Source organism: Frieseomelitta varia, unplaced genomic scaffold (assembly GCF_011392965.1).
Source record: "Frieseomelitta varia isolate USP_RPSP 00005682 unplaced genomic scaffold, Fvar_1.2 scaffold_976, whole genome shotgun sequence".
In the NCBI taxonomy this organism is placed as follows: Eukaryota; Metazoa; Arthropoda; class Insecta; order Hymenoptera; family Apidae; genus Frieseomelitta; species Frieseomelitta varia.
In genome coordinates this window covers 11,714-39,172 of record NW_025110785.1, presented here as the reverse complement: position 1 = coordinate 39,172, position 27,459 = coordinate 11,714, and the positions used below count along the sequence as shown (strand labels likewise).

Below are 27,459 nucleotides of genomic sequence, written 5' to 3'. Positions count from 1 at the left end.
TATGTTAAGCAAATATACAGCTTTATCATTTAATGTATTTTGTGCACTATAAGTCATATTCGCATTTATTTATTGCATTATAATATTGTAGTATAATGTATATAAAATATGTCTGTTTTATTTTCATGTCATATTTCACATAAGTTATTTACGAGAATAAGAATACATATATTTATGATATTTCGAATATCACTATTAATATCTATACATACCTATGTTATATAAAAATATTTTAAACAATAAATTTAAACACAGTTATATATTTTATTGAAGTAAAATTTTAATAAATTTGCTTTAGTTGTATAAGTTTACTATTCATACAACACCTCAAGATTTTACATTAAGTATATGATATTCCAGTAAATAATTAAAATAACTCAATATTTAAAACTGTTGAAATTTTAAACAAATATATAATGATCAGAGATGATTATATAAAGATTATTTTTTTACTTACAAACAAAGACTTACAAGAATTACAGATCAAAGCATTCACATTTGTTTGCATACATATTAGAAATGCTTTCATTTAAGTAGGAAACTCATAACATGGTATGTGAAATTAGCGTCAAGAATATATTAATATGATTCTACAAAGTATTCCTCTTTTTACAAATACAGAAATTTCTTTCTCATAAATTTTGTAATATCATCGCACTTATTGCACCTCAATCTAACGTTTGCGTCGGCAAACTCTTTTATGCTCACGCTGCCAATGGACTTGTTGACAATCAGTACTGCAATATGCGGTATTCCAACAGCAATGATATATTGCTTCAGCTTCACAATTATAGCACTAAAATTAAGGTAGATATTAAAATATATACAAAGTAAATATTAGAATATGTGTAAATCAGAAAAATATTAAAGGATTATTACCCATTGTTTCTTCTTTATTTCCGATATAATTTGTTGGTGTCTATCTTTTAATTGTCGTAATTCTTTAGCATGTTCGGCTTGTAATTTTTCCAATTCTTTGCATTTCTCCAGTTCTAATTCACGACGTAGCTTTTCCAATGCTGTAGTGGTAGGTTGCTCCGATGTTCTCCGTTCCCTTTTTATCTATAAAGTGTAATATTATGAAATTATACATGATAAACACAATCAATTAATGATTAAATATTATACCTTTGCAGGTACTGTTTCTGTTTGTATTTGTTCCGTCTGTATGAGAACACATTTTGTTCTTGGTTCTTGAGAGCTAGATGTAACCATATCTTCTTGAGAACCTTCTTTCTTCAAGCCTTGAGGACACGTACTGCATATCTCTCTTGCAGGTTCATCTTCTGCCACTGGCAAACAGGGTACTTGTCTTTCTTCGCTTTTAGCTTTAGTTTTTGAAGAATTTTCATTATGTACGGTTTCTTCCTGGTTTGGTGGTACATCATTATGACCATCCGAACTGAGACGTTCTACTTTAACCCTTAAATCCTTAAAAAGTTGTTTGCCTGGACTTCCCGTTGTATTTTTTGAACTTGATGACTCTATATTTCGGATTTTAGTTGGTTTTGGACCCTCGCCACCGTCGTCGATGTTCAAATCCTCGATGCTCTTGCCCAACTTTAGCAGCAAATTCTGATGATGCTTCAGTTCATCAAATGCTCTGTTCCAAGCAGTGGATCTTTTTATCTATGGAAGGTAAATTGTGCACGTTTTAAGAAAGGCTAATTTTCTTCTGATTGCACAATGAAACAGAGTGGTGAGAAATTAGTTGTACACTTTAGGCCATAGTATGTGCATACCTTCATTTCTTTCCACTTTCCTTTTTCCGAAGGCTATGCAAGAATTTCGTTGTTAAGATAATAATATACCTAAGTGCAACAACAATTTCTAAATTGCTTTTTCTCTCAACAGTTCTCTTCTATTGTGTCAGTGATACGATACATTGTAAATGGCGTGTAACCTAAACCCAGAATTTCACAGTGTTCGCGTGACAATTTCGCGTTGAACGCCGGATAATTCTGTGACTTATCTTTACCTGTAAACTTTGCAGACTGGTGGTAATCGGACGAATGAACATTTGTTCGATGTTGGCACGCATATGATGACCTCCAAAAAATCTGACATCATAAATATTGCCGTTAACTTGCATCACTTTAGCTGGCCAGTAGGGGTATCCTTTTTGTTTTGCATAAACTAATTGATGTGGTGGATTGCAGGGTATACAAAACCACAGTTTCTCTGATTTTTCATTTGATATCCTATAGCAGTCGGCACAGCGGCGAATTTCTTGAAGATCGTAGCAGCAATCTTGATACATTGTATTACCCATTTCTCCTATTATGCTATGAGCTAAATAAATATACATAGTCGAATAGTTAGCAATTATCAAATTTTTACATTTAAACTAATTTGTAAATTAGTTTCTGGTTATGTACCTCCATGATATACAATGATATTATGTAGTATGTTGTGTGCATCAGCTTGAAACTCAGCAAGATTATTATATTCATTTTTCTTAATTTTTGAATCCATGATTGCCAAGTCCATGTGGTGTTTTATAAGAACACCTGGACGCCATGCATCTTCTCCTTCACTAGTATAAGTTGTGCCTGAATATCTATTACTTGGTGTAACAATAGGATCATTGTTAAAAACGATAGTACGATTTGTAATTTCTGGTGGTAATTTTGCTTTCAAATGACCACAAGTAAAATTCAGAATGTGGTTGAGATCAATTTTGTCCGGATATGTATCATTATTTATGTTCTGTAACAAATATTGCTATTTTATTGGTAAATAATGTTTTGATCTCTATGTCTAATCCAATATACTTACTTCACAAAAATTACATATTTTCAATTTAATGTTACTAGCTACATGACATTCAGGATGATAAACTCTATGACATTGTTGACAACATTCTACAGTTCCTGCTTTTTGACATTTGTAGCAATACCAATCGTGACCATCATTAGGTATAATATCTGATGGTAATCTGTAACTCTCTTGTTCTATACCATTTTTTGTTGGTACTTTCTTTAAATTAACAAGTCCATCATATACTGCTTTATTTAATTCTTCTTGGGCCTCTTGTTCTGTAATTCCATAAACTCGAGCTAAATGTCGTACCATGCGATCATTATTTGGTAAACTTCTCTGATGTACAGTTATTTTGATAGCATCCCATATTCGTTGTGTCATGAAAGGATCAGTCCTACGACGAATGGACATGATGATAGACAAGCACTGAAACAAACATCGAACGAATATTGAACTTTTGCAAATTGTACATTTGTACATGCTTTAAATTATTTTGCAAAAATATTTTGTTTTATATAATTTCAAGCATATTAAAATTTGTTACACAAATTTATGTGAAATTTATCTGTACCAGCATTTATTAATATATACATAATCAGTATGCCCTCATGTTACAATGCTTGTTATATCTAAACTTTAAGAGTTAAGATACCCCTATAGCTTAACACAACGTACTAAAATAAAATACAATACTTGTATCCAACAGCAATTCTAAATAGTATATTTTTAAACTGCACAAGGTACACATAAAAGCAAATAGTTATAATAAAAAGTGAAAATATAAAAAGTTATAATCAATTTCTAAATAAAGAATATGTATTTTGTAATACTCAATGTATGTGCATGCACATTGCTGTTATCTAGTGTTCTCACAATTATAACTTTACTAAAAAAACAATATAAACAATGGATGGATACTCCATTATATATTTTGTCAGTGTCTGATGTATTGTTTTCCATGTTTATATCAAGTATATTATTTATAAATTGTATGATACACATTACTTATGTTGAACGCAATGAAATGAATAATATTTTTCCTATGAGTGATAGTATATGGAATATAAAAGATAATAATGAAAATCAACAAATAAAACTTAAAAGCTTTATAGAAAAATTTAATACCATTGTATATGATAATAATTTTAATGTAATTCCAAAATGCAATATCATAAATACAATAATGAAATATGGAATGTTATTTTTTCCACTTGTAAATTCATTTGTGTCTTTGTTGATATTCTCTGCACAAAGCAATTTAAATGTATTTTATCTTAAAAATTTGTGCTTCAAATTTCTACAATCTAAAGAAATATCATGTGAAGATGATACTACAACAAATAACAGTGAAATGCAATTTGATTCCGTAACATCCAAAAAAGTTTCAGTGATCAAACAATATATGAAGAATATTTTATATATGTTTAAATGTAACAAAATGATGAAAGATAAAAAAATTACTACCATATTTGTATTAAGTCAATGGATTATACCTATCCTTATTATGGGATTGTTATACTTATCTGAATATAATATAAATCCTACAAAGGACATGGAAAATAAAAAATGTTTTATTGAAAGTACACTTTTTCTTGATGATTGTTACAACAATATCAAAACTACAAATACATCTCAGGATACCAATATTGAAACATATACAATTCCAGACAAAGATTATATAAATAACAAAGAGGATGTAACATTACAAATTTCCAATACTCAAGTGAATGAGATAATATCAAAAATACAAAATCTAGTCTTTTCTGCAATGAATAACACATTTACTATTTCCTCTAATGCAACCTCTTATAACACTTCTGAATTTATAGATATAACAAACTATTTGGAACTGGATACTTATACAAAAGATATGAAGCAAAATAACAATACTACAAATGAATTTAATCTAATCAACATTGAAAATAATACAAACTTACAAAGTAATAAGCAAAGCAATTATACTGATAAAGATAATGAAAGATTATTGATGACAAATTTTTTGAAAAATACATTAAAAGAAAAAATTTACAATGGTGAAATTAATAGAAATAGCACAGAAAAACTAAATTTTAGAAGATCACCAGCAGGTATTATTGGAAGCGAAGATATTACAAATAATTTTATGAACATAACTGGAAAATATAATATACCATTTATGTTAAATGGGCTGAAGTATAATAGTAAACAGACAAAAGAATTGAAAGAGTCGAAACCAAAAGAAATTTTTTCAGATATCAAAACCATTATTTACAAAAGTGATAATACATCAAAGACAATGCAAATATATACAATGGATAAATGTTTTATATCAATTCAATTTCTAAAGGTACATTTGCTTATGATGGTATTTATAATATATTTTTTGCCAATTTTGTTCTCTTCAATTTTACAACAGCATGGTAAACGAAATTGTCAAATTATTCTTGAAAAATTAAAAGCAAAAAATAAAATTCTGTTAAGTAATTCTAAATCTGACCTCACAAGTGAAATTAACAAAATATATTTTGATGTTCCTATAAGTTCCAAAAGACCTACTTTGAAACAAGATTCTCAATGTTTGAATGAAAACCTTCATCCACAGAAGCCAATGGATTTTAATGAATTAGATCTAACAGAAATTCGCAAAGAAAACTTTAATAAAAAATGGAACGAAAGCTATAAAGACAATAGATATAGTATGTCATTCGATGAGACAAAAATACAATTAAATATGAATCAGTTAAATCAATATGCTATAAACACGCTACAACTTTTCGACAATATCAAAATGTCTTTACTAAGTGGGATATTATTATGGACACCTTTATTTTTTGAATACTTAATCAAAGTTTTTACAGTTTTATATATACCAGAATGGTTATTAACCATGACTTATTTGGTTGGTACAGCATTCAATACAATACGAAATGTTTTCAATCTTAAAATGATTAAGCTTCAAGAGAAGAATATGAGTGCTACAAAAACAAATAGTATTCATCCTACTGCAATTTTTACATTCCGAGGTAATTTCTTTCCGTGAAAAACATTTTGATGTAACTTTATACCAAAAACTTCACATTTGGTATATTTTCAGTTTTACACATAAATGGCGTTATGATAATAAGGCATTGTAATTAGATTTTCAGCTAAAATGATCTAAATTTAATTAAAACTTGATTTGATTACATTTTTTTTATTAAAATGTCTAATACCATTGAAATGTAAATAAATTTACTACTTTTTTACTTCGATTCATTGTTTTCTTTGATAATGTAATTATAAGCAGGAATTAAAGTTTCTTTTCGTCTGTAGAAATCTAAATTTTCTTACCAAAGCTGATACACTAACTAGCTGGTCGTACGCTGTTATTTCGAGATCGCAAATAATAATTTCAACTTTGAATTACAGTTAACGATCAGTTCATGTTTCTCCCCTTTTCCATAAAGTACATTGAGAAGCCAAAAGTAAAATTTTCGCCGACGCCCGCAAGCAATAATAAGACAATAATTAACGTTGAAGACGCGCAACTATATTGCACAGATCGCGCACGTCATAAGTTCAACCTAACCCTAACAATGCGTGCGCATATTGCGATTCAAAATTGAATATTATTCAAATTTGTAGTCTAATAGTAAAACATGATATACGTATTATATACATAAAGCGTATAATTCTGACATTTCAGAATTTAAATGTTATTTCTGATGTAGTAAAAGTAATCGATTTCTTATTTTTATACTGTACGTACAATCTATCTATATTTTTATTCAATTCGTATTAAAAATAATTTTTTGTAAATAATAACTTTCAGGTAGTTTAATGATGTTAAAAAATCAATCTTATGAGAATGTATCCTCCGAAAACAATTTTTTAGTTATACATATTTATAATATGTAATCATAAAATTTCGCACACTCCTTTGTCGTTATACAATTAAAAATTTTAATTTAATAATCACGTAATATTATTTCATTTTGTGAAACGTGCGATATAATGTTTACATGTATAGAAGATAATATACTAAATTATTTCGTTAAGTACAGTTCGTTTTGAATACATTGTTGCAATAATTATTTTATCTCGAATATCATTCCCGTTGAATTTTTTTTTTTTCTTATTAAAGTAAACGATGCGAAAGGAAGCTTTATATACGTGCTTTTATAAGGGGATTGCAAACAATATTACTTTATGTTAAGATGATCGATAATGGTGCAATACTTCTTTATTGATTATAATTAATATTAGATAAAATCAATAAATACTATTGTCAAAATTACAAAGAAGGTTGGGAAAGTCCAATTTCTTCCTCTAATATTTTTAAAATTTCAGTACCATCGCTCCATGGGAACACACGTGCGTTTATTTTTGGTATTTGGTTATTTTCATCGTGGTTCAACATCTTCATAAGCGTATAATCTTTTCGCGGAAATGCGATATCACGCTCGGAAAGGCGTAACATCGGGCACAAATCATTTTTTCCATCACCGACATATGCTATTCGGTCGAAATGTACCCCTTCGTTGCTTCGTTTTTTAACGTAATCCTCTAAAATCTGCCCTTTGCACAAATTGACGGTGCTCAGTTTGCAAGAATTTTGAACATGATACATGTCCAGTTTCAACAAACCATCGTTATCGATTACCGCGGGATTTGTGAATGTCTCGGCGACAGTGTAATTTAAATTTCTACTTTTCAACCATTTGTTAATAAAAAACGTGTTCGAATCGCTAATGATAATAATTTCGCAACCTCGGGAATGCAATTCTTTCAAGAGATTTTCGATACCCGGTACAGCAGGTATGTTAGTAATAGCGGTTTTGATTTGCTTTATGTCGATGGAATTACTGTGAAGCAACTCGAATATCTTCCCCATATATGTGATCCAACCATTACAACGATACAAATCCTTAATGCTCTCTGGGAATTTTTCCTTAGGTAATAGTTTTCGAGCCACGATATCGGTGTTATCATTGACGATCGTATGATCAAAGTCAAATGCGATAAGTACCGACCGATCCATCTATTAAAATACAAATACATTACAAAAATAACCGGAAAATTAATCAGATTCGAATGTTCGATTCGAACATTCCGACAACAATATTTGACTTTTATCTCGAGATGGCTCGAGGCTTGGGACGTTTCACAGTGTACAATTTAATCACTTTGATCCTTGAAAGATGAGATCAACATTCTTATTTTGTTGATTAATACGCAAGATTATGTAATATTAAAAGTATGTAGTTAAATATATGTTTTAAATATAAGGGTTACATCAATATGTTATGCAGGTTATTTGAAAATGTTACACTATTGTTACTTACTGTTAGCCAAATTTTCAAACATACATAAAACTGCAATTTTAGTGATGCAAATTAAGAATGGGAAGTTTACAACCAAACCCCGCGATAGGTGTTTGTCCGATGATAGACGTTTATAGATTCAATAATTTGGACAATATGAATTATTAACAAAGAAACCGTGTTAATTAATGTATATCCAAATATACTGACGCTTATATAGGTTAAGTAATCTGGACAATACGTTCTACAAATGGAGAAGAAAAATTTGCAACCGAACTCTCAGACAGGTGTCTGAAGACTGAAGATTTATTGTTAGTACACTGACACTTGTATGTGTAGAGTTTACAATGTAGACTCATAGGTTAGCATAGTTAGTATATCAAAATAAATAGATGGGAATCTGTTACTCCTTCCATATTTATTTATACGGCTTTGAATAGTTAATTATTTTTATATGTTTTATGCAAATTTGTTACTTTCAAAATATAAATATTATTATAAATTTACCTGTTATTTACACATTAAAAAATAAGTTTTAATTCAATTACGAATAAATTTTATTTATACTTTATTTATAATATAATTAAAAGTTTACCCTATATATGTATGATACAAATATTAATTAATACATGTAGTTCTTTATATATAATAAAAGATTGATATAATTATATCATTAATATAATTAACTAAACGATTATAAAATGATCAATAAATAAGTAATTATAAAATGCGCTGTCAATATTTGATAATAGTTTTACGTATTAAAAGAACTTTGAAAATAAAATTTTGTAGAAAATTTTAATTTCTTTGGTATATATTTCATATTTTTATTATTAGTAATACATTTTTTATCAAATTTCATAAAATACGCTACGATAAAAATAATATAGTGTACGTATAGCGATATGTATAATATATACATAAATTCTACACTCATGCGTAGAACGAAAAATTTTCAAATTTTATAAGATTATAATTAAGATTAAAATACTTTATATTTTATATATTGTATTATTAGGATAAAACAATATGATTCCAAGAAGTATTAAAATATCAGATAGTGAAACGGAGAGTGATGAAGATTTTTCTTCTACGGAAAAGGTGTGAAAGTATATACATATATTTATATGTAACCTACAATTTTTAACTGGCACTTTATTATTTCACTATAATAATAAAAATAATTAGTCTTTTTAAAAATATTAAAACGAAAAAATCGAGGAAAAGTTACTTGATTTAGTTAATATAAAATGGATTTTTTTTTATTAATGAGAAGTTTAAAACTTTATACTTTATACAGTACTCAGAAACAACTAGATGTTACACACAGGACAATTTATCAGAAAACATGAATACATTTAATCAACATGAAGATACAAAAAGAGATATTGATAAAGAAAAAATTAATGAACATGAGATGATAAATGCATGTTCAATGGGTCAATTAGAGATTGTAATTAAGTATCTTGAATGTAATTACTTTATAGTGAATTAAATTATATTTTGTAGTACGTTTTTAAAAAATACTTTATTCAAAATATGTATTTTACTAATTTATATAATTATACGTAGCAAATGATATAAATAAGTTTTTGCTTAACGGATGGACTCCACTTTTGTATGCTACTGTTAATGCACAAATAAAAATCATTGAGTATCTTATAAACAATGAAGTTGATGTTAACAAGCATAAAGGTATTTACTTTGAATTTTCTATTACTTGTTATCACCTGTTTGAAATTAAATTTTTTAAACATTTTATATTATTTCTGAATAATGTAATTTTAGATGGCTATACACCATTAATGGCATTATGCAATTCTATTAAAGAAACAACAGAACAACGTATAAAGTGTTTAACAGTATTAATTGAAGCAGGTGCTGATCCAAATGCAAGCAATAAATTAAGGTATTTTGTAATATAATATTTTAATAAATCACTCAATTTTAATAAATACTAATTAATATTTTTGTAGACAAACTCCTTTAATGTTTGCTTGTAAGTCACAAGAAGTAGAATTTATAATAGAACTAATAAAATATGTAAAAAATATTAATGCATTTGACAATAGAAAACAAACTGTAAGTTTTTTTAATAGCTAAAATTATTTTTGATAATAGTAATAATTATTTATTGTTCAGTGTGATATAGTAATTTATTGTTTGCAGGCATTGATGTATGCAACAATAGCTAATAAACCAGAAATAGTTAAAATATTAATAGAAAATGCAGCAGACATCACATTGGCTGACTTTAATAAGTTAACTGCATATGATATAGCTTCTATGAAAGGATATGATAAAGTAAGTTTATATTATCTCATTATAAATCACAATATAATTTTAATTAATTATTACAGATTTTGTCATTATTAAATTTTAATGAAGAAGAATCAACAAATATTTATAATCTATCTAAAATATACAATTGGAAAGATATTTTTCCGTCATTAATTAATATAGATAATCAAACTGTAGATACTGATGTAGATACACTTTTATATGGAATGAGTTTAGAAAAATATGCTCATATCTTTCAAGGTATAAATCTTAAGACATTTTTAACGTTAAATGAAAACGATTTATGTCGTTTAGGAATGGATATTAATGCACATAGAATGCAATTTATAGAATGCCTTGATAAATTTCATAGGAAAAAATGGAGTATACAAAGTATTGGTGCAGTCAATAAATCGCTACCTTATACGTATGTAAAGTATTTACCTTATACATATTTACCTATAACATATTTTTGTAAAATTGAATGAAGAAAATTTAACTTTATATTCGTTTTTAGATTATATAATGGCGTAATTTCATTAGGCATATTATCCAAACAAATTGCTATCATTGGTTCTAGTTTTCGGCATATTAAAAATAGTTTAATAAAGATAAATAGTGAAAATGTACACTTAACTAAGTTGCAAATATCTAATTATGAGCAAGAGCTTAAAAAGACACAAAAAACACTTAATATTCTGAAAAATGAACTTATGCAAATAAAAGCACTTTCTAAAAAGGTAAGTATGAATAATTATATTATTGAATTATATATTGGTATGAATTATTATATTGGGTATATTAAAGAGAAAACATTAAAATATATTTTATTAACACAGATTGAGAAAGAAAACGATATTGGTATACCAGCAATTTATATTGGACCAAAGAAACGTAACATAAATTGGCCTGTGTTCTTAAGCATTACACTAATTGTAGGGATATATGTATCTAAAACAATACATATTCAGAAATTAATATATCATTGAAAATATCATTGTATTTGTTTAGAATTCTTATATATTATATGATTTATATATCTTATATATTTGCTTTTTTTAAGTTATTCATGCAGAATATAATATTTTCTATAAATATACATCTTATGTAATATAAATTTTAATGTTCATTTAAATCAGCTAATTTTTTCATTAATGGAAATAATGGGTGGAATGTTGGAAGATTTTGTTGTCTGACTGTTAAGTGATAACGTTCTAGTGGTCCACTACAGAAAGCTAATCTATCTCTTTCATTTGGATGTTTATCCATCCACTGAGATAGTCGACCCACAGACCAACTTGTACTCTATATTAATAATAATTAATAAATTAATAATAATCTAAAATCTCTTAAATTCGGAATAATTCAGTCTCATTAAAAAATAATAGTATGAATATAATAGTTCTTATACCTGATGTGGAGATACCAATTCTGGTGGTGCTGTAGAAAATAAGTGTAAAAGAACGAGGGAACGAGGTACACCACATTCTCCTTCTCCTTCTAAAACTTTCTGGACAATTTCATCAGGACTAAGTGGAAGTAATGCTTTTAGTGCTCGTAATGTTCTATATTGTTGTTGTTCTGATGATCCCAATTGCCCTCCTCTGCATAATGGAGCAACAGCTACTTCTATCTAATATAAAAAAAAGATTCAAATTTATATCTAAAATTTCGACGTGACACTGTATGTATATATATATATATATTACAATATACCTGACTAAAATCAACAATGAGTTTGGTTCTTCCAAGATCAGTTAATGGTCTTAATAAACTAGCATGTCTTACGAAAAGTTCAATGCATCGTGAAGCAACAGATTTACAACTAAAAGATAATTAATTTCAGTATTATATTGAAAATACATTATTAAAGTTATGATTATATTTTTTATTACCATTCAGCAACTACCGCTTGATTTTTATATGGCATAAGAAATGTATTTACAGAACGTAAAATAAATCCTTGCAATTCACGCATATAGAGTGAGCAGTTAATTTCTTTTCCTACAGGACTACTTGGACTATATAGAAAAAATACACACACACACACATATATATATATATAATTTTAAAAATATATTTACTTTAGGCACATTTAATTTACTTACTCTCGAAATTCTGCATCATCATGCATGGTTAAAATAATACTTTCAATTGCATCATTAATAGACGCTAGTAATGGTGATAATATATTTTTTGTTAATATATCTATTTCTTTAAGAGCTACAAAAATTACTGAACTTCCTTCAGATGGTAGACCAGATAAATTTGCTATTACACGAGTTACTTGACTAGAAAGATAGTAAAGTAGGTTTGCAAGAGATACGTTTGTTTGCTGAACAGTGGTTGGAGAATCAATTACTTGACTAGCTTCTCCACCTACAAATAATCCTTGTTCGCATTTTAAGCAAAAAAGTCTTACAGCTTTCCCTACATTACGAGCAACTATTGTTGAAAGACCATCATCAACCAAAGAGACACTTAATTCACTGCAAAAAAATTGATATTTATAGAAATGAAAATTGATATAGCAATTTAAAAATCTATCTTAACTTACTTTGTTACTGTACGTATAAGACTATCAATTTCATCCTGTGAAGGCAATCCTTCTCCAGAAAACATAGTGTGCACTGGATCTAGTAGACGTGATACTGATCGAGATAAGTATGCATTTTCAAATGGTAATAATACATCGTGACTGGAAGAATATGAATGTTATTTGTATTATGCAAGTTAAATTGTTTGACATGATTAAACGTCTTCTTACTTACTTAATTTTGTAAATACCAATACTCTGTAATCGTTCCTTTAAACGTTTTCTCAAATCTAGAAATATTCTCAAAAATTTTGGATATTCGCCTTCTAATGCTTGTTTTACAAATGATGAGGCTAAAAATATAAATGAGATATTTTTATTCGAATGAAGATTTTAATATAATAATTGATATTTACCTTGTGCACGTTCAACCAATACTTTAGAAAGTAGAGTGTTTACTCTGTTCCAAAATGTCTGTGATAGTTCATCTAATCCCTTTATATGATGTTCTAATAGTATTCTTTGTAATAGTTCAATCTTCAAGATAACAATAGTATATAGTTAGCAAATATGAATTTTTCTATGAATAAAATGAATTTAGAAAGATATGAGGAATATTTTGCAATTACTTGTAAACAGTGTGTATAAAGAGTATCTTGAAAAAGTCTTTCAAGATTATCCCAAATTCGTGTACGTAAATTTCCTGAAAAACCTGGAGAAGGAATAGCAGCTCGCCCAGGTGCTGCCCTTTTCCCAAGATCTTGATTTGTTGCTAAAGTTACATCTAATGATTCTGAAGCAATTTTTTCAATCTCAGACAAGGCAGAATCTATAATATTATCTATAGCTCCATTTACAATTCCAAGGTTTTGAAATACTTGTACAGCTGTACTAACCTATTTATTATTAATTATAATTAATAGATTGGAAAGGTAGTGTCTAAAAGAATAATATGTACTCATATACTTTAGTTCTATCCATCATTTGTAATCCTTGAGACAAAGTATGAGTTGCTATTCTTTGTACTGTTGCCCTATGAGATTTTACAACTTGTTGATCATCAGCAATAACATCTAATCCATTCAAATCTGTATCCATCATTAATTGTTCTATAAATCAAAATTATTATGTTTCTTATATATATATATCTTTCTATATTGCAAAATATGAAATTAAATATAAATTACTATACCAAGTTCATGAAGGCTATTTGCAGCTTTTATGATATCTGGACCTTGCATATTATTTGTCATTTGAGAACATAAACGTTTTGATAAATGTTGCATTCTAGCTACTCTCCGTAGTAAATCAGAAGTTTCATGAAGTCTTGCTAAAACAATTGTTTGAGTCTCAATTCTATTAAAAGGATCAATAATTTTTCCACGTAAACGTTCCACAGCTGATAAAAGGCTCTAAAACACAAATATTTAAGTTTCATTTGAAACAATATTTATTTTCTTCAATATATTTACAAATGTATTTACGCGTATATACCTGAACATGTAATTGCATTATTGAAAGTACACCTTCTAATTTTTCTACCCATGTTGCTTGTGACAATAAATCTTCATGATTAGCTAATACTTGCTTCTGTAATTCGGCATTCAATATTTCAATGGCTATATGAAAAATATATATATATATACATTACGATATATTATAACATTAGTTTATATTAGAGGTATAATAATTTTTCTGTTTACCTTGTCCTAGTTTATTTATTTGTTGTGCTACTGACAGGACTTGATTGATATCACCTTTTTTGGATTCACCATTAAAAAATCGCTTAAAAAATTCTAAAAAAACAAATACTTAAAAAAATATTTCTAATACACAGTTTGATAAAAAAATGTTGAATAAATTACCATCATTTTCTATATCTTCCCAACTTGTAATTTCATCCATTATTTAGAATATGGATAGATTTAGAATTAAGAATAATAAAAATACAAATTGAAAGTAAAAGATAATTAATGACACGTAGGTAGTAAAATTTATAGGTTGTAATTACTTTGTGTTTTAAACCTTACATTTATTTATTGTTACAATTGGTTATTATTGATTAGTTAATATATTTTTTTTATTACTTATACCACATTATTTACACTAAAGTTTTACTAATGGAAATTTACACTTGTATACTTTCGTTACAATTATATATGTATGGATAATAAACGTAAGTCCGTGGCGAATGGTGTATCAGTATTAGTATAATTTGTAAATACAGAAACATACGTCAAGTATATGTAGAGTATTAAAATAAAATTGATAAATAATTTAAACAGTGAACTGTATAGAATAATTTCTTGTAAAAAATGATACATAGCCTTTTTATTATCAATTCATCAGGGTAAGTATTAAATCACAGAGAAAGATACATATTTGACAAGTATTTGGTTAGAAATCTGCATGTGATACATATTACACATATCCAAATTTATGTATTATAACTTGTATATGTGTCAAAAGTTTTTACACGTAACTAAACAATTTTTACAAACGAATATTTTCTAAATTTCATAAACTTAAAGTATTAATTAACCTTAGAGATGTTTTCATGGAAAAGCATTGGAAAAGTGCAGTGGCACGGTCATTGTGTGACTATTTCTTTGATCAACAGCGAAGAGTTTTATCTCCTGAAGATACACCACCTGTAATAGCTACTCCTCATCATTATCTCATTAGTATATATCGTTGTAATATGTTTTTTGTTGCAGTATGTATGACAGAAGGTATTTATTATGACTTGAAATTAATAAATTGATTTTAATCATAATAGATCCCAAATATTTTTTTTTGTTTTATAGTTCCACCATTATTCGTTATAGAATTTTTACATAGAGTAGTGGATACTTTTGAGGACTATTTCAGTGAATGTACAGAAACTATCATAAAAGAAAACTATGTGGTTGTTTATGAACTACTGGATGAAATGTTGGATAATGGCTTCCCATTAGCTACAGAATCTAATATTTTGAAGGAACTTATTAAACCACCAAATATATTAAGAACTATTGCAAACACTGTAACAGGAAAATCTAAGTAAACATATTTAATGTATATTTAAGATAAAATATAAATATAAAACTTGAAATATATATTTAATTACACACATAAATTATAGCGTTAGTGCAACATTGCCAAGTGGACAATTGTCTAATGTTCCTTGGAGACGTACTGGTGTTAAATATACAAATAATGAAGCATATTTTGATGTTGTGGAAGAAGTTGACGCTATTATTGACAGAACTGGTGCAACTGTATTTGCAGAAATTCAAGGATATGTATGTTTTTACCTAATATTATCAATGCTGATTTATATTTGAATAAGAATATTTACAATGTGTTGTTTAAATTACAGATTGACTGTTGTATAAAATTGAGTGGTATGCCAGATTTAACACTTTCTTTTATGAATCCCAGATTATTTGATGATGTCAGTTTTCATCCTTGTGTTAGATTTAAAAGATGGGAGGTAAGGACAAGTAATAGCTTAAACTTCATAATTGAATTATTAATAAAAATTTTTTTTCAGTCAGAACGTATACTTTCCTTTATTCCGCCAGATGGAAATTTTCGTCTTCTCTCTTATCACATAGGATCACAAAGTATTGTGGCAATTCCAATATATGTAAGACATAATATTAGTCTCAAGGAATTAGGTGGTGGCAGATTAGACATAACTGTTGGGCCAAAGCAAACTATTGGTAGAACTGTACGTATTATAGTTTATTTCTAACTTTACGCGAAAATATAAAAATTGATATAATTTTGTTATGCATATTTTAGGTCGAAAATGTCACATTAGAAATTCCTATGCCAAAAATAGTTTTAAATTGTACATTAACTCCAAATCAAGGAAAGTACTCATTTGATCCTGTTAGCAAAATACTATTATGGGATATTGGAAGAATAGATGTTTCTAAATTACCAAATCTGAGAGGCTCGGTAAAATAATTATATAATTGTGAAATAATTGTTTAAAGTGTAAGCAGTTATGTAGAAATTACAATATAACTAAAACAATTAATTTTTTAGATTACTATTCAGAACTCTGCCAGTGTAATGGAATCTAATCCTGCAATTAATGTATGTTTATATGTATTATGTGTTACTATTGTATGGAATGAAATTTAATAATTATTTTATTTCAGGTTCATTTTACAATCAATCAATTGGCAGTTTCTGGTTTAAAAGTTAATCGATTGGACATGTATGGAGAAAAATATAAACCATTCAAAGGTGTTAAATATATTACCAAAGCTGGAAAATTCCAAATTAGGATGTAAATAAAAATAATGTAAAATGATATAAACTGTTTCTTATATTAATCATAAAACTAATTTCAAGAGCATATATATAATCAGAAATAAAAAATAATAAAATCTTATGAAACGAATTAATTTAGTTTTTATTTGTATTTGTATTATACACTAAACTTTCATTAAAATTTAACGCTTTCTATGGTGAAATATCATGCTTTCTAATGTAGATACTTCTAAGAGTACTATATTATTAATAATTCAATAAGAAAATATTCAATGTCAATGAAATTGAGAAATTAAACTAAAAAAAAATATTTGTAAAGAAAGAAAATATTAAAAGAATATGATTAGACACTTCAAATTAATTTGAAATTAATTTTATTAGGAAAATATATTTTATAAAAAAGTGTCATAGATAATACACAAGTCTTTAATTTATTTCTACCTTAAATTACTTTAAAAAATATTTACATTATAGGCTGATGACATGATAATTTCTTAGCTTCAAGATCTTCCCATGTTGGATGTGTTGCATATGTAAATAACCGTTCCATATTAGTTGCATAAATAGTATGATTACTAACAAGATTTTTATACATCTGTATAAAAATAAAATAAAGATATTAAACCATAAAATACTAAGCATCATTTAAATAGTTTTAATGAATGTTTCTTTACCTTTAGTGTATGCTGTAAATCAGCTGTATTAACAGGTTTTAGTGTAGGTGGAATAGTCTGTGGAGAACATGCATAAGTAAAAGCTGTGGCTTGTTCTGCTTCTTCAATATTTGGTTTTATCATAGGTACTTGACCATAAGGATCTATTATTTCTGTTGTAGTATGATCTGATGATCTTAATATATGAGTAGAATTTCTTTTCCATGAACTAGGTACTGGTTCTCCAATATTATAAATAAATGAACTATCTCTAACAGCATATCCTTTCCTTCTCGTAAATATTGCTGTAAGAATATTCTTTAAAAAAATTTGTGTAGCTGCTATAACTATATGTGCAGTATTTTCTTCTGCTCCATCCATATTATTTTCCCATGCTGCAAGCATTAATCTTGCTAAAACAAAAGTTCTATCTGGAAGTACAAGTTCTTGAGCACTGGAACGATTTGCTCCAATAGGTTCATCTCCAACAGGTGATGAAGTTTGACTTAATACTTCAACATACATATCTGCAGGCTAAATATAAAATGTATAAAAATAAGATTATAGTTTATAAAAAAAATATTAATGTCTCATGAGAAGTAAATAAATTGATTCTAATCATATACCTCAAAATTTGATTTATCAGTTTTATATTTTCGTTTTAATCTTAGCCTTTTCTCTTTTATAGCTTTATCTCGATCTAATTTTCGTGTAGGTGTGGCAGCAGCTAAACCTCTAACTTTATTAAATAAACAAAGAAGAAACTCATTGTGAAGATGAACTTGATCTTCTGTCATGATGTTTCTTGCTTCACAATCAAATTCTTCTTTTGTTGTCTGAAACAATAATATTTTATAAATGATATTTATAATATTGTAAAAATATTTCAAAATATTAAATCTCATCTCAGTATTATTTAATATATAACATCAAGTACCTTCATTTGAAACCATAGCTTCATTTTTTCAAAGTACCTGGAAATAAAATCTTTTAAGTAATCATTTTTGAAAATTATATTTTAATATAAGAAAGTTTAATTTTATTCATGAAACAAAGTAAAAATTAAAAAGATTGTAATGATTTTAAATAATTAAAAATTCTGAAAATATTAATAATTTAATATGAACATTATGTATTTTTTCTGGATATTTCAAATTTACAATGTAATTTTTGCTTTTTCATTAAACTTAAAATATATCTTACACTTTTGCATTTTCACCAAGCGAAGCTACAAGACTTTTTCTAGCTAAATTTAATTCTTTCGATGTTGTCATTTCTGAAGCATTAGGCCTTACATAAAATAACCTATACAGTCAATTTCAATGCGAGTCTTAGAGCTTTTGTGTATACTTTAATATTTTTAATTTAATTGCATTGGCACTCTTAATATTTTCATAAAATTTTATATTGAATATATAATTATATAATTATTTTGTATAATTTCATAACATTGCTCTAAACAATCAAGTTTCTGAATTAAAACTTTTATACTGACTTTTTACAAATGCTTCTTATATATGTAATATATAATTATATTTAAAACTATACATTTTTGAAATTTTTGAATGTTTTATATGGAATATTTAATGTAAATCTCAATATTAAAAAATAATAAAAATAAAAAATAAACATTACTTAATTACAAATTGTATTTATATATGGTAGAATAAAAAGAGAAAACATTTAGCTTCTTGTCCTATTTGATTTTAAGACAGTGCAAATATAGTTGATCTCAGATTATTGAATATAAACATAGGACTAGAATTTATTTATAGTTTCATTGCGGTTCCTTTGTTTCATATTTCCAATATTTGGTGCAAAGTAATCGCTTGCAACAATGTGTTCTTTTTCTAATTTTGAGAGAGTTGAAATGCTGTTAATTTTTGCCGAATGCAAGAGAAATTCTCGACAAGCTACTAAAGTCTACAGAGATAAATTTCCGCAACGAAACCTTCTGAAGTAACGATTTCCATTACTGCAAATGGAATAACATATTAATAAAAATATCATGTAATATGTGTTTTGAATTCATCTCGATGTTCTCTACAAAACGGTGGAAAAAAAATTATGTGTTCCTATTTGTTTAATCCAAAGTGACCTTGATTTAGCTATGAAAACAAACAGTTTTCGAAATATTTTTTATTGACATCTACAGTACACCCTATACCGTTCAACTTTTGTTCTAAACTTTTTTTTGTCAGATGGCCGTAACTGAATGAAAAATTGTGCGAAAAGAATTTAGATCAACGACATCTATGTTCATTAAATCGTTCCGTCGAGATGCGTATTTCCGGTAAACAATAGAATATTTAAAAATTGTTAGTAATTTTATTACTACCATGGAAATGTTTACTGACACTTATATATATTGTAGCCATAGTAGAAATTCTTCATTCGTTATTTCGTTATTTAACTTTCATCATGTAATCTTCATTAAATTATTAGTAATTGTATATTTTGTTATATTGATAATATTTTTATATAAACAACTAAAATTAATTACGGAGTTATTATTTATTTGTAGTATTGTGATATACATATAAATTTAAATTATCGTAATCACTACAACCCCGTAAAACAGTGAAGTGAACAGTTTCATTTGCGAAAAAACCTAATTTAGCGAAGTGAATTGTGAACTTTGGCGATTATATTACCCTAATTAGACCCTTAGCTTTCTTTTCATACCCCATTTGAGCCGTAAAATGCAGAATGTTTTTTTAAATTAGTACCACTGAGTCACCGCTAGATGGCGCCACAATATCCATTTTGTGACAGTTCGCATTAATTACGAGAAAAATCTAATTAAGAGGAATAATTTGCGAACTTTTTTATATGCCTCCTTTAAATTAGGCGTCTCGCTTTCATTCTATGTGTGCTTTGTCCTGGAAAAACGTCTGTGTAAAAAGTTGAATTTTTTTTCAATAGATCGAAGGTTGTCCTTCTCGCACACTGTTGCTTTCCTTGTCTAGCGTCACTAGACAAGGAGAGCACTAGCATGCGACAAGACAGACATATAGCCGCGGTAGACAAGAAGAGCAACAGCGTTCAACAAAGACAAACATATAGCTGCGAGAGACAAGGAGAGTAATAGCGTGCGACAAGGACAAACATATAGCCACGGTAGACAAGAGCAACAGTGTGCGACAAGGACAGACACACATATATAATTCACATTATCACTTTCAGAAAAAAAAAATTTTCATCAAAAAAAAATATTAACTGCAGTAACTGTTACATATCTAAAACTCGCTAAAAATTGTATATAAAATTCTTTAAAAAAAAAATTCTCGTTATACATTTTTTAAATAATGTATTATTTTATTCTTATGATGTAAAATAATTTTGTAGAAATACAATATATAAAACAATATAAAAATTCTGGAACTTTCATAATAATCTACTTCATATCACAAACGTTTGTTAAAATTTATGAGTACATATAATTCTTTTATTATTTCTTTTCTATCTAAAAATCTATTTTTTATCCTTTATTTGTGCAACTATGTTCGCTTTATTTAGTGTCACCTAATTTCTTTTGAAAAAATTTTAGAGTGTACCAAATCCCATAATATGGAGCTTGTATCTTTTTTAGTACATAAATCCATTATAATTTGTGTACTTTTCATTCCCCGCATTATTCCCAAGCATGTACCAGCTGCCATGTTATATATAGGTGTATTATTCTAAACAAAATATAATTATTCAGTGAATATAAATTAATTTGACATCATTAAGAAACTAATAAGAAATAAATATTTACAGTATTTTTGTGACGCCATTCTTGATTGCCGCCCATTTCATGGCATTTTCCAAGCTTTGGAATTTTCTCACTTCCTTCCATGCAAAGCATTTGACCAAGTACTAATTCTTTTTTATCAGTCTCATACCACATCTATAAAAATTAAAATAAATTTAAGGAAATACATTAACAAAATGAGTATCCAATTAAATTAGTGTTATAATTATAATACTTAGTCACCTGAGATTTAATTCTTAAACATGGCGCTAAAATAAGTTTAGACCCTTTTGTTTTAATATCTTTTTCACTTTGAATGCATAATGCTGAATTAGAAAGTCTAATTTGGTACTGATCAGTGTAATTTCTTTTTCTAGAATGCCAAGGTTGTATTGGTTTCTGTTCAATTTTTGCCCATTTATCTTTTAATTTATTTTTGTTATCATCTGGTAATGCTAATTCAGGATATACTACATTTAAGTACCACGAAAAATTTTTACATTTTAATCTCTTTCGTAAATTTAGCCTTTCCGTAATATCGCCATAATCAATGTTCTTAACGTTTTTTAAGAAATAATCTTTATATTCGTCTAACCAAACATGCGCGACGCGTAATGAATTTTTCAACATAGTATCATGTTGATCAAATGTACCATATGGTCTCCTTCTTCTAAACACATGTCCAACTCTCGAACACGGTATCAATTCGATACTTCCACCACACATCCAAATCTAAAAAACATATAAATTACTATTGAAATAAAAAGCATATTAGTGAATTAAAAATATGATATTAAATAAATTATCTTACTCTAAATGATATTTCAAGATTTTCACCACCCCAGATATCCATACCAGCATCATATTCTCCTAATTTTGTAAAGTATTCTCTGTCCATTGCAAATAAACCTCCAGCCATTGTTGGAGATCTGTTTAATAATAATTGCTAATGTATATGTTAGACAAGATTATTACATAAATACACATTTAACTGAATAAATATACATATATTCTCACTTTACAGGTTTTATAAAATCTTCATTATGTACAAATGTACCAACTGGCACATTATCCCATTTAAAATGCAAACCCCAATTAAAACCTCCTCGTACCAGAGGACTACCAGTATATTGAAACGTATCTGGATTAATTATGTCAATAATTGGCATGGCAGTGATGGTTTTTGAATGAGCAATTCGTGAGAGAAGTGGTTCTATCCATCTTTTGTTTACTTCTATGTGACTATCTAAGAAAATTAAAACTTGTCCAGTTGCTTTTCTTGCACCAAACATTCTTGCTCTAATTAATCCCTCTCGTTTTTCTGTTTTAAAAAACTTCACTTTATCGTTGAAATTATTAATGAAATATATTTTAATTTTTTCATGTAAAGCTTTGTCATCGCTCCAATCATTTACTAAGATAATTTCATGTAAAAGATTTTTAGGAGTTCTATCAATAATAGAATGTAAGGATCTCAAAAGTGTCATATAATGTTCATTATAAAAACATATAACAATACTAGCATTTGGTAACTTGGAGGAGTACTTTTGTTCTTCACATAATTTATGCCTTGTATCTGGCAACTCTCTATGCAATCCAATATTATCTGACACTAATATATTGAAGGAATAATTCTTATATCCTTCATCTCGTTTTCGTTGATCATCAAAGTTTCTTACCATACCTAATTCATCTAAACCTATAAATAAATTCAATATATTTTGCAAATATAACTATATAAGATAATAATGATAAACAATATTAAAAAACAATATATCAAGAATTTAAAGTTTTCTCAACATACCTTGTCCTAATGTAACAGCAGATTTTACTGGCACAGGTTGCAATTGTTGCAATAGTTTATCACTATTTTTAAAATTACTTCTTCTTAAGTTATAAGTATTTTTGTCAATCATACTTTGTTTGTCATGGTGAGCAATTAAATTATTATGGAATTTAAGATTGTTGTAAGTTTTACGATAAAATTGGGATTCTTTTCCTAACTTTGAATTCTCTAATACTAACATTGTTGGATTTACAGTATTAGTACTTTGAGAGAGTTTCGAATAAAGATATAGACTAAAAGCCCATGTTAACGAGGCTATTATTATTCCAGATATAAAGGAAACATATCTTGTTGACATCATCTGTAAACAATAAAAAACGATAAAGAATATTCATAAACATAAGCTGCATTCTTTAGAGCTATGTATTTACTAACCTTTTTTCATTAAAAGCTACTTTTATGAAAAACAATTTATTACAAATAAAAAATTATATACTCCAGTATATGTTGAAATACTACCTTGTTAACTCTATTTAAATTCTAATTATTCGAATATCCTAAAGTTTAAAAAAAATACACAGCAAATTACTACAAAATGTGTGTCACCATCTTGGAATTTACAGGTAACAGCTGCATTATTGACTTCTAATTATTTTGTGATATATGCATAGATATATATGCAGAATAAAGAAATGTAAATCTTTTAGGAATAATATTTATATTCATATTAATTTATTAACAATATTTAATTATTTCTAAATTTGAAGAATAATACAGAGATGTAAGAAGATTTCTTCTACCAGCCCCTGTGGCCTAATGGATAAGGCATCGGTCTCCTAAACCGGGGATTGTGGGTTCGAGTCCCACCAGGGGTAAAAATAACTTTAACAATTTTTTACTTTTGTAAAAAAATATTTACTATTTCTTATATTGCACCATTATTATTTATATTCTTACACCATTAGTATCCACAGATTTTGAATAGTGACAAAGAAATCAATACAGATAGGATACTTTATTTATATAAACATTTTATTATCCCAATGAATTATTCATTTATATTATTGCATCACAAAAACATAGAAACTGCTTTTTATTTAATTTATACAATAGTTAAAAATCTGTGCATATTCAGATTGATGAATTATCTTTTGCAGTTTTAATTGCGGCTTCATTTTCATTGTGATTATTTTTTACATCTGCTTTATAATGTGTAATAAATCTTGCAGATGGATCAGAAATTCCTTTCGTCCATCGTGGCATCCAAAAGTATGGCACAAAATTTTCAACTTGTCCTTCATAGTGTTTTTCAAAAACTTTTCTGAAATATAAAAATTAATATTTATTTCAAATACTAGCAATTATTTGTAAGATTAAATTAAACGCAAAGATAAATATTAAACCTGTAATAAAGAGCTTCTTTAGTTTTTGGAGGACAATGAGGAAATTTTAAATAAGCTTTTTCTAGTTCTTCATTTGATACATGAGCATCCACAATATCGTGTATGATATGGAATAATGATTTCTTAATCGATGTTACTCCATCACTGAAAGCTTCTTTATGTCTCCATAATATATTTGATGGTAACAGATTTGTATTATCAAATGCGGATCTTAATAAATATTTTTCAGTTCCTCCTGCATTGGATAATATATATATATTTAAATTTAATAATGACGTAATTATATAAATTTAATTTTTGACTTTTATTTTATAAGACCATACTTTGAGGTTGTCTAGAAGCAGCATCTAATGATAGGTAATAATTTGTGAATTGGATATCTAAGAATGGCACTCGTAACTCCAAACTAAATGCACTAGTTGTTCTATCTGCTCTTAAGCTATCATATAGATAGATATCTTTTAATAATCGTACAGACTCATTGTGAGCCTCTCTTGCATTTGGTGCATCTCTGAAATAAATATATCCTTGTGCCAATTCATCTGCACCTTCTCCACTAAATATTACAGTCGTTTTTGTGTTATTTTTTATGTATCTTGAAATAAGATACATACTGAAATGGAAATAAATATTTCTAAATATGTACAGATTATTTATTCATAAAATTAAGATATTTGTAGAATAGAACTTACCCAATAGAAGCTCGAATTGTAGTAATATCACAGGTTTCTAATTGATAAATGAGTTTATCCAAAATATCAACTACATCCTTTTCGGAAAATATTACTTCATGATGTTCTGTTCCTATATGTTCTGCGACCTAATAGATATTGTTATATTTAATTTTGAGTAAAAAAAGAGGCATCATTGCATAAAGAAATAACTTTCAACCTGTCTAGCTGCAATAATATCTGGACTGTCTCCCATACCAATTGCAAAACTTTTTATTTTGTATGGTAAATTTGCCTCCTTTGCATGTTTTACAAGCAAAGCAGCAATTAAACTGGAATCTAAACCACCTGATAATAAACAACCAACTTCTCTGTCAGTCATTAATCTTTTCTTCACAGCAGCTGAAAGTAACTTTCTTATATTTCCATGCACATCTGTGCTACTCAAATCTGAAATATATTCTATTAGATTATTTCCTTCATTTAAAGTTTATAAATATTACAATATTACATGTTTGAACAAACTATTATAAGGAACAAATGCTGAAAAATGAGCCTTATCTCCAGGTTGATAATAATTTACTTTTGTTAATAATTTCGTTCTACCATCATTCAAAATTTCATATTCTTCATAACTTCCTGGTTGAAATGGTTTCAGTGCCCACTTTGATGTCATTTGTTTAGTTATATCCATAAGTCCCTAAATAAAAATTTTTGTTATAATAAATGCTTATTTTATATTGAAATAAGTTACATTTGATTTATTACTTTGCTTTCTGAACAAATTCCAAGTTGTCCATCATCAGACTGTAATTGGAAAAGAGGTCTAACACCATAGGGATCTCTACCAATAAGAATTCTTCTATTTTTAATGTCCATTAAACAAAATGCAAAAACACCATCGAGCATTCTTGCCACATTTTCACTACCAAAATGTACATATAAATGTATTATCACCTCTATGTCGCAGTGAGTGGTATATGTAAATCCATGTTCTGTACCAAGCTATAAAGTTTATTATGTAATTTATTATGTAATAAATGAAACAGTGATCTAAAAAAATAAAATAATATTTAAATATCCTCTTTTTCTTGAAATCTTACTTTCTGGTAATTATAAATTTCACCATTACATAATAGAAATAAATGTGGGTATTGATAAAGCCTCATTGGTTGCATTCCTTGAAGATTGTCAACAATTGCTAATCTATGAAACCCAAGGTAACCATTCTATAAAAAATATTACACTAATTTTTTTATAATATTATACAAGTAAATATATATATATAATTGCTTAAAAGATTTTAATGAAACCATACTTTAACTGCATGGTCAAATTCAAGTTTGAATGCTTCTGGACCACGATGTGTTATCTGCTCAAAGTTTTTGCAAATATGAGTTAAAGATGGCACATCTAAACCAAAGAGAGCCCAAATTCCACACATTTTCTTAATGTATTGACCTATAACATATTATTATTATTATTGTATAACTTGAAACATCTTGTATGGGAAAATTAAAGTATTTACAAAATAAACACTGAACTGAAATATTAAAAACAATAAAAATTACCTTACAGGAAATATTGCAAAAAGTAGAATTTCTCTTTCGTTTCAATTATTATATACATATGTGTATAATAATGTTAAGACCGAACACGAATGGGTGCGCGTTACAGATACGTTATTCCACGTATGTAAGAATTTGCACGTTATTCCACGTATGTAAAAATTTGTACGTTATTCCACGTATGTAAGAAGAGTTTTCTGACGTAATATTGACGAAATAAACAGTGTGATAATAAAACAAAAAATATATATTTTATTTTATTTTATTATTATTAAAATAGTACTTCATATTTTGATTCATTTGAAGGTTTTTAATTTTTTTATTCTGATGGTAATACAAAACTGTTAAAAATGACAATAAAATATAATAATAGTCATAGAATTTCCAAAAATTTTCCGCTTACAGTTTAAAACATCAAAATAATTAAAGAAGAATAAAAGTAAAATGCTCTTCATTTTCTAACTTTAATAAAGGATTTTTCAAATATTAAAAGGATGTAATTATTATATTTT

General features: G+C 27.2%; 8 protein-coding genes and 1 non-coding gene across 17 annotated transcripts; 3 read left to right on the top strand and 6 right to left on the bottom strand.

Annotated features, from left to right (window-relative positions):
• Nucleotides 1-622: 622 nt before the first annotated feature.
• On the bottom strand, nucleotides 623-8,257 carry LOC122538248 (zinc finger MYND domain-containing protein 11). Of its 5 annotated transcripts, none has more exons than XM_043672169.1 (8): nucleotides 8,067-8,257; nucleotides 2,779-3,189; nucleotides 2,379-2,724; nucleotides 1,979-2,292; nucleotides 1,743-1,775; nucleotides 1,129-1,629; nucleotides 880-1,062; nucleotides 623-796 (listed from the first exon to the last, which is right to left on the bottom strand). In XM_043672169.1, the coding sequence occupies exons 2-8, from the start codon at nucleotides 3,172-3,174 to the stop codon at nucleotides 674-676; spliced, it is 1,896 nt and encodes a 631-aa protein (XP_043528104.1). In that variant the 5' UTR covers nucleotides 3,175-3,189; nucleotides 8,067-8,257; the 3' UTR covers nucleotides 623-673. The 5 variants fall into 5 exon arrangements, with proteins under 5 accessions (XP_043528104.1, XP_043528103.1, XP_043528105.1 ...); XM_043672168.1 differs by lacking the exon at nucleotides 8,067-8,257 and adding an exon at nucleotides 6,073-6,354; XM_043672170.1 differs by lacking the exon at nucleotides 8,067-8,257 and adding an exon at nucleotides 6,073-6,352 and having other exon boundaries at nucleotides 2,379-2,709.
• LOC122538254 (probable phosphatase phospho2) lies at nucleotides 6,947-8,387 on the bottom strand. 2 transcript variants are annotated; one of them, XM_043672184.1, is made up of 2 exons: nucleotides 8,256-8,387; nucleotides 6,947-7,762 (listed from the first exon to the last, which is right to left on the bottom strand). In XM_043672184.1, exon 2 carries the CDS (start codon nucleotides 7,760-7,762, stop codon nucleotides 7,016-7,018), a length of 747 nt encoding a protein of 248 aa, XP_043528119.1. In that variant the 5' UTR covers nucleotides 8,256-8,387; the 3' UTR covers nucleotides 6,947-7,015. The 2 variants fall into 2 exon arrangements, with proteins under 2 accessions (XP_043528119.1, XP_043528120.1); XM_043672185.1 differs by having other exon boundaries at nucleotides 8,262-8,332.
• Nucleotides 8,388-8,996: 609 nt separating this feature from the next.
• On the top strand, nucleotides 8,997-11,403 carry LOC122538249 (inversin-B-like). The gene is made up of 10 exons (XM_043672174.1): nucleotides 8,997-9,146; nucleotides 9,346-9,517; nucleotides 9,618-9,740; nucleotides 9,834-9,954; nucleotides 10,022-10,127; nucleotides 10,215-10,349; nucleotides 10,406-10,752; nucleotides 10,843-11,065; nucleotides 11,165-11,324; nucleotides 11,366-11,403. Exons 1-9 carry the CDS (start codon nucleotides 9,075-9,077, stop codon nucleotides 11,312-11,314), a joined length of 1,449 nt encoding a protein of 482 aa, XP_043528109.1. The 5' UTR covers nucleotides 8,997-9,074; the 3' UTR covers nucleotides 11,315-11,324; nucleotides 11,366-11,403.
• A 23-nt stretch (nucleotides 11,404-11,426) lies between these two features.
• LOC122538247 (conserved oligomeric Golgi complex subunit 5) lies at nucleotides 11,427-14,893 on the bottom strand. The gene is made up of 14 exons (XM_043672167.1): nucleotides 14,727-14,893; nucleotides 14,565-14,657; nucleotides 14,356-14,480; nucleotides 14,054-14,273; nucleotides 13,828-13,970; nucleotides 13,491-13,757; nucleotides 13,278-13,398; nucleotides 13,097-13,214; nucleotides 12,883-13,023; nucleotides 12,434-12,814; nucleotides 12,221-12,346; nucleotides 12,042-12,150; nucleotides 11,737-11,958; nucleotides 11,427-11,630 (listed from the first exon to the last, which is right to left on the bottom strand). Exons 1-14 carry the CDS (start codon nucleotides 14,764-14,766, stop codon nucleotides 11,445-11,447), a joined length of 2,292 nt encoding a protein of 763 aa, XP_043528102.1. The 5' UTR covers nucleotides 14,767-14,893; the 3' UTR covers nucleotides 11,427-11,444.
• A 131-nt stretch (nucleotides 14,894-15,024) lies between these two features.
• LOC122538251 (AP-3 complex subunit mu-1) lies at nucleotides 15,025-17,213 on the top strand. Its single transcript, XM_043672178.1, has 9 exons — nucleotides 15,025-15,211; nucleotides 15,409-15,593; nucleotides 15,669-15,903; nucleotides 15,986-16,145; nucleotides 16,223-16,336; nucleotides 16,397-16,576; nucleotides 16,651-16,809; nucleotides 16,900-16,950; nucleotides 17,016-17,213. The coding sequence occupies exons 1-9, from the start codon at nucleotides 15,177-15,179 to the stop codon at nucleotides 17,148-17,150; spliced, it is 1,254 nt and encodes a 417-aa protein (XP_043528113.1). The 5' UTR covers nucleotides 15,025-15,176; the 3' UTR covers nucleotides 17,151-17,213.
• Nucleotides 17,214-17,487: 274 nt separating this feature from the next.
• Nucleotides 17,488-19,199, bottom strand: LOC122538253 (transcriptional adapter 1-like). The gene is made up of 5 exons (XM_043672183.1): nucleotides 18,987-19,199; nucleotides 18,721-18,757; nucleotides 18,410-18,619; nucleotides 17,805-18,317; nucleotides 17,488-17,725 (listed from the first exon to the last, which is right to left on the bottom strand). The coding sequence occupies exons 1-5, from the start codon at nucleotides 19,055-19,057 to the stop codon at nucleotides 17,594-17,596; spliced, it is 963 nt and encodes a 320-aa protein (XP_043528118.1). The 5' UTR covers nucleotides 19,058-19,199; the 3' UTR covers nucleotides 17,488-17,593.
• Nucleotides 19,200-21,287: 2,088 nt separating this feature from the next.
• Nucleotides 21,288-23,890, bottom strand: LOC122538225 (polypeptide N-acetylgalactosaminyltransferase 35A-like). The gene is made up of 7 exons (XM_043672121.1): nucleotides 23,741-23,890; nucleotides 23,324-23,666; nucleotides 22,537-23,218; nucleotides 22,331-22,448; nucleotides 21,763-22,251; nucleotides 21,544-21,675; nucleotides 21,288-21,466 (listed from the first exon to the last, which is right to left on the bottom strand). Exons 2-7 carry the CDS (start codon nucleotides 23,664-23,666, stop codon nucleotides 21,305-21,307), a joined length of 1,926 nt encoding a protein of 641 aa, XP_043528056.1. The 5' UTR covers nucleotides 23,741-23,890; the 3' UTR covers nucleotides 21,288-21,304.
• A 217-nt stretch (nucleotides 23,891-24,107) lies between these two features.
• Trnar-ccu lies at nucleotides 24,108-24,180 on the top strand. Its single transcript has one exon. It is a non-coding gene; the product is annotated as a tRNA-Arg (tRNA).
• A 139-nt stretch (nucleotides 24,181-24,319) lies between these two features.
• LOC122538226 (asparagine synthetase [glutamine-hydrolyzing]) lies at nucleotides 24,320-27,149 on the bottom strand. 4 transcript variants are annotated; one of them, XM_043672123.1, is made up of 10 exons: nucleotides 26,951-27,149; nucleotides 26,698-26,840; nucleotides 26,483-26,608; nucleotides 26,148-26,384; nucleotides 25,905-26,079; nucleotides 25,600-25,829; nucleotides 25,401-25,528; nucleotides 25,032-25,321; nucleotides 24,709-24,943; nucleotides 24,320-24,626 (listed from the first exon to the last, which is right to left on the bottom strand). In XM_043672123.1, the coding sequence occupies exons 2-10, from the start codon at nucleotides 26,821-26,823 to the stop codon at nucleotides 24,437-24,439; spliced, it is 1,737 nt and encodes a 578-aa protein (XP_043528058.1). In that variant the 5' UTR covers nucleotides 26,824-26,840; nucleotides 26,951-27,149; the 3' UTR covers nucleotides 24,320-24,436. The 4 variants fall into 4 exon arrangements, with proteins under 4 accessions (XP_043528058.1, XP_043528057.1, XP_043528060.1 ...); XM_043672122.1 differs by having other exon boundaries at nucleotides 26,956-27,141; XM_043672125.1 differs by lacking the exon at nucleotides 24,709-24,943 and having other exon boundaries at nucleotides 26,951-27,144.
• Between the last annotated feature and the right edge of the window lie 310 nt (nucleotides 27,150-27,459).

What these genes read in the sequence shown, in the direction of transcription:
- LOC122538254 (XM_043672184.1), bottom strand. Translation starts at nt 7,762, where the DNA reads ATGGATCGGTCGGTACTTATCGCATTTGACTTTGATCATACGATCGTC.
- LOC122538249 (XM_043672174.1), top strand. Translation starts at nt 9,075, where the DNA reads ATGATTCCAAGAAGTATTAAAATATCAGATAGTGAAACGGAGAGTGAT. An exon ending in TGATGTTAACAAGCATAAAG is followed by an intron (nt 9,741 to 9,833) that starts GTATTTACTTTG and finishes ATGTAATTTTAG; the next exon opens with ATGGCTATACACCATTAATG. An exon ending in TAAAAGCACTTTCTAAAAAG is followed by an intron (nt 11,066 to 11,164) that starts GTAAGTATGAAT and finishes TTATTAACACAG; the next exon opens with ATTGAGAAAGAAAACGATAT.
- LOC122538253 (XM_043672183.1), bottom strand. Translation starts at nt 19,057, where the DNA reads ATGACAACATCGAAAGAATTAAATTTAGCTAGAAAAAGTCTTGTAGCT. An exon ending in CTTGGTGAAAATGCAAAAGT is followed by an intron (nt 18,758 to 18,986) that starts GTAAGATATATT and finishes TTTTATTTCCAG; the next exon opens with GTACTTTGAAAAAATGAAGC. An exon ending in CTGATAAATCAAATTTTGAG is followed by an intron (nt 18,318 to 18,409) that starts GTATATGATTAG and finishes TTTTATATTTAG; the next exon opens with CCTGCAGATATGTATGTTGA.
- LOC122538251 (XM_043672178.1), top strand. Translation starts at nt 15,177, where the DNA reads ATGATACATAGCCTTTTTATTATCAATTCATCAGG. An exon ending in TTGCAGAAATTCAAGGATAT is followed by an intron (nt 16,146 to 16,222) that starts GTATGTTTTTAC and finishes TTTAAATTACAG; the next exon opens with ATTGACTGTTGTATAAAATT. An exon ending in AGCAAACTATTGGTAGAACT is followed by an intron (nt 16,577 to 16,650) that starts GTACGTATTATA and finishes TGCATATTTTAG; the next exon opens with GTCGAAAATGTCACATTAGA.
- LOC122538225 (XM_043672121.1), bottom strand. Translation starts at nt 23,666, where the DNA reads ATGATGTCAACAAGATATGTTTCCTTTATATCTGGAATAATAATAGCC. An exon ending in GATTTTATAAAACCTGTAAA is followed by an intron (nt 22,449 to 22,536) that starts GTGAGAATATAT and finishes ATTATTAAACAG; the next exon opens with ATCTCCAACAATGGCTGGAG. An exon ending in GTTTAAGAATTAAATCTCAG is followed by an intron (nt 21,676 to 21,762) that starts GTGACTAAGTAT and finishes TAATTTTTATAG; the next exon opens with ATGTGGTATGAGACTGATAA.
- LOC122538226 (XM_043672123.1), bottom strand. Translation starts at nt 26,823, where the DNA reads ATGTGTGGAATTTGGGCTCTCTTTGGTTTAGATGTGCCATCTTTAACT. An exon ending in ACAATTCGAGCTTCTATTGG is followed by an intron (nt 25,322 to 25,400) that starts GTAAGTTCTATT and finishes TTTCCATTTCAG; the next exon opens with TATGTATCTTATTTCAAGAT. An exon ending in TGCTTCTAGACAACCTCAAA is followed by an intron (nt 24,944 to 25,031) that starts GTATGGTCTTAT and finishes TATCCAATGCAG; the next exon opens with GAGGAACTGAAAAATATTTA.
- LOC122538248 (XM_043672169.1), bottom strand. Translation starts at nt 3,174, where the DNA reads ATGTCCATTCGTCGTAGGACTGATCCTTTCATGACACAACGAATATGG. An exon ending in TATCATTGTATATCATGGAG is followed by an intron (nt 2,293 to 2,378) that starts GTACATAACCAG and finishes ATATTTATTTAG; the next exon opens with CTCATAGCATAATAGGAGAA. An exon ending in CCAGTCTGCAAAGTTTACAG is followed by an intron (nt 1,776 to 1,978) that starts GTAAAGATAAGT and finishes ATTCTTGCATAG; the next exon opens with CCTTCGGAAAAAGGAAAGTG.
- LOC122538247 (XM_043672167.1), bottom strand. Translation starts at nt 14,766, where the DNA reads ATGGATGAAATTACAAGTTGGGAAGATATAGAAAATGATG. An exon ending in TTTATACACACTGTTTACAA is followed by an intron (nt 13,399 to 13,490) that starts GTAATTGCAAAA and finishes GTTATCTTGAAG; the next exon opens with ATTGAACTATTACAAAGAAT. An exon ending in TCATTGTTGATTTTAGTCAG is followed by an intron (nt 11,959 to 12,041) that starts GTATATTGTAAT and finishes TTTTTATATTAG; the next exon opens with ATAGAAGTAGCTGTTGCTCC.